General features: G+C 37.6%; 1 protein-coding gene across 1 annotated transcript; it reads left to right on the top strand.

The window, feature by feature from the left end:
* Positions 1 to 577: 577 nt before the first annotated feature.
* LOC128870060 (uncharacterized) lies at positions 578 to 1,012 on the top strand. The gene has a single exon (XM_054112658.1). It carries the CDS (start codon positions 578 to 580, stop codon positions 1,010 to 1,012), a length of 435 nt encoding a protein of 144 aa, XP_053968633.1.
* Positions 1,013 to 6,682: the final 5,670 nt, after the last annotated feature.

The following is a 6,682-nucleotide window of genomic DNA, read 5'->3' as shown; positions in this document are numbered from 1 at the left end:
ATACTTTATAAATGCAACCATGTGTGACTTTTCATTTGCTTTTAACTTCTCATTCTTTCGCTTTGTACTGTTGAGCTAATAAACGAAATAATTTTCGGTCTCGATCTTTTTGGATCGAGCCATACAAGTGAACACATCGTTTTCGCTATTCACTAGCTCCCACAATTTGGTGACCCCGAACGGTAAATTTACACATTTCTTATTGATTAAATGTCTTTAGACGATACTCTGGCACCGCCAACTGGATCTTCACAAGGAGAATCAATTCCACCTACGTCATGTATTCCACGCATCCCGCTCCCAATATTATCGGAAGATAATATTGAAGCGTACTTCTACTCACTCGACTTCTGGTTCGAAGCGTCAGGCATCAATGCAGATAAAGAAAAATTCAACATTGTCGCGAAATTAATGGAACCACGCCCTTTTATCGATGCGGCACTAAGTACTGGAAAATATCAGTACATACGCGCAAAGTTGACGGAGTATCTCACTGAAAGTCAGCAACGCCGGTTGCAGCGCGTACTTCGCGAAATGCCATTAGGTGATGGCCATCCTAGGGACCTGAGATGATGAGATGAAGCGTGCAGCCGGCTCCGCTTTGAGCGAGAGCATTTTGCACGATTTGTGGGTTAACCGCTTGCCTGCATATGCGCAAGCAGCAATTATAGCAACCAATGTACCGATATCCGAAAAATTAAAGATTTCCGACTCCATTGCTGAGTCAATTCAACTACGAGAAGGACGGGTTAACGAAGCGTGTGGCATACAAAACAACTCAGATTCAGTTCTCAGGACCGAAATAGCTACACTAACACAGCGCCTCGATAAAGCGTTAGATAACGACACAACCCATTACCGCTCCCGTTCTAAAACACCAGCACGCCATCGAAAGTCAGACAACGGTTCTGATGACATGTGTTGGTATCACAGAAAATTCAGTCAAAACGCTAAAAGATGTCGGCTACCATGCAAGTTTACTCGCTCACCACCACCAAACGTTCCACAATAGGGTTGCTCCGCCATTGGCTTTACAGAGATTGTCAAACGGTCTGAAATGCCTTCGAACTTTCCTCTACGTATATTTGAAACGTCCACAAAAATAAATGTTTAATCGACTCAGGTGCAGACGTGTCTACTATACCAAAAAGTTCGAAATTGGTTTGAGCAAGCCAGTCGGATATGAAACTGTTTGCCGCGAACGGTACACCAATTCAAGTTAATGCAAGCTCAAACTTTTCAGACTTACTTAAAGAGTTTTCCGATATCACTCGACCGCCGCTTGTCGAGAACATTGCAAAGTCTACAGTCATTCACCGCATCATCACTACGGGTCAACCAGTTTTTTCCAAACCAAGACGTCTTTCTCCAGAAAAACTGGCGCGGGCTGAATTTAAGCTTTTGATGAAACTGGGAATATGTAGACCATTCAGCAGTAATTGGGCAAGCCCACTGCTCATGGTCCGCAAGGCTGACGGGTCCTGAAGGCTATCGCGCCCAAAATTCAGTTACAGTACCCGACAGGTACCCATTGCCTTTTCTGCACGACTTTACACACATACTTGCAGGTAAAGTAATATTTTCGAAAATCGATTTGCTGAGAGCATTCACCCAGAAGACGTTTGTAAGACTGCCATTACAAAACCATTCGGTTTTACACACATGGCATTTGGATTGCCCAACGCCGCGCAAATGTTTCAAAGAGTTTTAAACGAGGTTTTGCATGATATCGATAACATTATCGATAACATTTTCATCTATTTGGATGACATCTGCGTAGCTTCATGTTCTCAAGAGGATCATCGTAAAGATCTTCATTTGGTTTTTCAACGCTTGTGTGAGCAAAAACTTACCATAAACGTCGCAAAGTCAGTTCTTGGCGTAACAGAGCTGAAATTTCTTGGTCATCTCAGCAAAAGAGATGGTATTACACCGATCCCAAGCCGTGTGGAGGCAATTACAAAAATTAAGCTGCCTACGTTAGCTAAAGACTTGAAACGTTTCCTCACTATGATTAACTTTTACAGACCGTTTTTGTCTCAACCCCTGCTTCATCAAGCGCCGTTGTTAAAGATGGTCCCTGGGAACATACGCAACGATAAAACAGTGTTAGCTTGGTCTGATAAAAACATTCGCCATTTCGAAGCATGTAAGAAAAGCCTTGCAAAGTGCACCTTACTTGCTCATCCGATGCCTAACGCTACATTTTCCCCATTTTCATTACGGGTTGATGCCTCGGACAATGCCAGTGGCGCTGTTCTACACCAGGTTCTCAACAACACGCTTCAACCATTAGATTTCTTCCAACGATCATTTTCAAAGGCTGAACAACGATACAGCACTTACGATAGAGAACTAACTGTGATGTTCCGTGCTATACGCCACTTTCATTTTATGCTAGAAGGACGAGATTGTCACGTTTACACCGACCATAAGCCGCTAATTTATGATTTTCGGCAGCGCCTCGAAAAAGCCTCCGATCGTCAAGCTCGTCAATTAGACTTTACCGCTCAAATTACAACGGACATTCGGCATGTTCCTGGTCAACAAAATATTACGACAGACCTCCTATCTCGTATTGAGTCCATAACAGCGGAACCGATTAATTACGATGATCTAGCCGATCACCAAGCCAACGATGAGGAACTCCAATCCTATTTAAATGGTAACGTAAATCATTCACTTAAACTAACATGCTATGTTCTACCTTCAGGCTCGAAGAGAGTGTATTGTGACAGCTCAACTGGCCACATACGACCTTTTGTAACAAAAAAGTTTAGAGGGGCAGTACTGCGAGCAACACACAACATTTCGCACCCAGGCATGCGAACTACGTCAAAGTTGATGACCGAGCGTTTCGTTTGGCCAGGTATAAAACGGGATAGTCGCCAGTTTGCAAAGCACTGTATCCAGTGCCAACGTAAAAAAATTGGCCGACATAGCGTGTCACCGTTCCAACGTCGTGAATGCCCGAGCCTACGTTTTTCACATTTAAATATTGACATCGTAGGACCGTTTTCGTTATCTGAAGGTAAGAGCAATTGCCTCACCGTAATTGATCGCTTCACTCGATACCCAGATGCGATAGCAATACCGGACAGCACGGCTCCGACTGTAGCAAAGGCCTTGATAGAGAGCTGGATAGCGCGCTTTGGCGTTCCAATTGACATAACTTCAGATTTTGGGCGTCAATTCGAAAGTTCCTTATTTCAACAACAATGTCTTGGCATAAAGCATCTACGCACAACTGCTTATCATCCGCAAACCAACGGCATGGTCGAGCGATGGCATCGTACTTTAAAATCGGCAATCTTATGTCATACGGTCGAACGATGGACAAGTTTTTTACCACTTTTTTTATTAGGACTTCATTCAAGAGTGACATTGGCGCATCCCCGGCTGAATTAGTTTTTGAAACAACCTTACGTTTACCATCGGAGTTCTTTATAGATAGCCAGAGAAACGGAAATGGTAACACATCTTCGACATGTCATGAGAAATATTCGTCCAGTTCGCCCACACAAAAGAAAAATCCTTTGTGCACACTAATCTTACGACGTGCGATCAATTATATCATATACTTTTATTCATTCTTAATACTTTATAAATGCAACCATGTGTGACTTTTCATTTGCTTTTAACTTCTCATTCTTTCGCTTTGTACTGTTGAGCTAATAAACGAAATAATTTTCGGTCTCGTTCTTTTTGGATCGAGCCGTACAAGTGAACACATCGTTTTCGCTATTCACTAGCTCCAACATATATATATAACATAAAGGGTAGATTTTTTAAGAGCTATAGGAAATTAAAAAAAAAACACACGTAAAATTCAGAAAAATGTATTTCATTATTTAAATCGATAGTACGGTCCATATAATTTAATTTTTCGATAAAAAAGTGGATCTTCGGCCAACTTTCCAAGACCCCATTCACCAAAAATTCTCCGTTCGGCTTCAATTCTTGTACCAGCTGTATTTTGAAAGGCTTCACACCTAAATCCTTTCGCAAAATTTTCCACGTTGTTGAGTAACAGAGGCCCAATTGCTGCGATTGGCGACGAATCGGTAATTGATGGTCATCATTAACACTGGCCGATAGAGCTGCGATATATTCTTCAGTTCGTACTCTACGTAAGCGTGTTGGTGGTTTGATGCCCAATAACGTAAATTTGGTTCTGAATTTAGTCATAATAGCTCGAATAGCCGTTTCAGTGGGTCGATTAAACTGACCATAAAATGGAAGAAGCGCGCGATAAACTTTTTTAACAGAACACGCATTTTTGTAATAAAATTCAATGATTTGCAAGCGTTGTTCGTTTGTAAGACGATTCATGGTTAAATTATAGACCAAACTGAAGATGTTTGACAGTGAAACAAAACAAGAAACGTGCGTCAGCTGTTTAAACCAACTCACAGTGGTCCGGCGGCCGGACAAAATTCAATTTTTCAACATTTTTGAAATAAAAATTTGATCATGCAGATGTTTTCTTAAAAATTCATGGCAGATTTCCTGAAAAGATTACTTAATTTGAAAAATTTTTCATTGTAGTTTTTTTACTTTAAACATGAAATTGTATGCAAATCGTACTTCATACAAGAGTTTCATTTTCATGTCTGCAAATAAATATTGCCATTGATTGTTAACCAAATATTGAAAAAAAAGATAATTGAATATATTAACGGAAACAGTAATAATTCTCTTAAAATGTGGTACAAAATCCAATTTTTTTTTTGAAATTGAAATGAAAATTTTTTTTTAAAGACCATTTTTTCGAGTGGTCCGCACCGGTTTGCGGAACATGAATGATGTAGCCACATATTTTAGCTATGATCTCAAACTGAAACCTGTTGCGCAAAGTTGCGCAAATTAAAAATAATGTAGCTTTTGTGCATTTACCCACAGGCAAAACGTTACATATGGCTTATGAAATTTTGTGTAAAAACATCACAGACCCCATCAGCATTAAGAGACAACTAAAAAAAAAAAATTTTATTAAAAAAACAAAATTTTTTGTTAATATTATTACAATATTAATATGATATATGTATATATAACATTATATATTGTACAATAAAATTATACATAATAATATAACATTTTTTTCTGTCACTGGAGGAACGGGCATAAGCCGATTAGAATATTAAGGAACATCTGAGAATTGCTTGTCATAATAAAATCAAAATGACGTATAGTTTTGAAAAAAGGAGTTATTTATTTTTTTGCGTTCTTCAGAAAAAAAAGTTTTGAGTCAAAGATGTTAGAATTACAAGATTACGTTCTTGAGAAGCTTCAATACCATGATGATAGTGTGAAGGAATTGAAAGATCAGGTTTTGAAGATTGTTACTAATTTTTGTAAAGATATTACAATAATAGAAAATTAGAACGATCTAACAGACATTGCGGTCGCGTATTAAATGAGAATGCATCTTGGTTAGCTGAAAAAATTGATTTTCCCTTAAACGACAACTTTAAATCCTCTTCATCTGGCTCTGGTAGCTGTACTAATGTTGGCCGCTCCGTAAAAACATTCAATGATGTTTGCGAACGTTCCAAGAGACGTAAAGTAGAAAATTTACGTAAATCAAAAAAGGTTCTTGCGCTTTTAAATTTGAAAAATGATCCAGCCTCGGAAAACAGCTCATCAGAAACCAAGGATTCTGAATCATAAAAAAAAATTCAAAATGAAAAACAAAAAAACAACTAAATATCCAAAAAAAATTTAAAAACTAAAACAAAACCAAATTTAAAAATTAAAAATATAAAAAAAAATTAAAAATTAAAAATAAAAAAAAAATTTAAAAATAAAAAAAATAAAATAAAAAATATCTAAAAACAAAAAAAAATGAGGAGAGAATAACCTTACCGTAAACCTCCACGTGGTACTCTCTGAGGTCGTGAAAAATGTAAAAATGAACTCACCAGCTAATTACGGAAGTAAAAATGTATTTATAGTATTCAATGAATTTAAAATTTGCTAAAACTAAGGTCAGATTCGTCATCACTGATCCTTAAAACCCCTAAATATATATTTTCAGCTTAATTAAATGAGTTTTTGAATTTTGTCCGCCAACGCCTTCTGGTCGGACCACTGTGCAACTGTTTAAAAAAATAATAGCTAAAAAATCACCCGTTATATACATATACATATAAGAGTACAGTAGATTCTGTTTTTATGCGGTATATACGTTCCGCAAGAAACAGCATACAAAAAAAACAGCATAAAAAAGCTACCAGATCTATAGTAAAACTATAAATACGTTTCAAAAGTGCTAAGAACCGCATAAATTTGAAATAATGTAATAAAATCGCATAAAAAAAGGGTACTAGTCCCATATTATAACTATAGATACGTTCCATAGACCGCATGAATCTGAAATATATCGCATAAACAAAGAATTGTATTTTTGAAAATTATATCTTTATTTAAGAAACGTCAGAAACGAGAAATAAATTTACATCGTCAGAAATAGAATCAGAGAATACCCGCATGTTGCGCATTCATTTAGGATTTGGCGTAAAATCACTTTCGTCACTTGAGGAAATGTACGCGTCTGATCTAGATGGTGATGCAGGCGGTTCCATAGTGGTAGGGTTAGTATCTCTGATGTAATCTGTGATGAGTTTTTGCTTAGCTGGTTTAGAACCTTCTTTATAAAATTCCCGATAGGTCGACATGCATT

The sequence above is a fragment of the Anastrepha ludens genome, chromosome X (assembly GCF_028408465.1).
Source record: "Anastrepha ludens isolate Willacy chromosome X, idAnaLude1.1, whole genome shotgun sequence".
NCBI classification, from domain to species: Eukaryota; Metazoa; Arthropoda; class Insecta; order Diptera; family Tephritidae; genus Anastrepha; species Anastrepha ludens.
The sequence above is the reverse complement of the archived record's forward strand: the minus strand, read 5'-3'. Positions and strand labels throughout refer to the sequence as shown.

Excerpts from the sequence above, each read along its gene's own strand:
- LOC128870060 (XM_054112658.1), top strand. The coding sequence starts at position 578 with ATGAAGCGTGCAGCCGGCTCCGCTTTGAGCGAGAGCATTTTGCACGAT.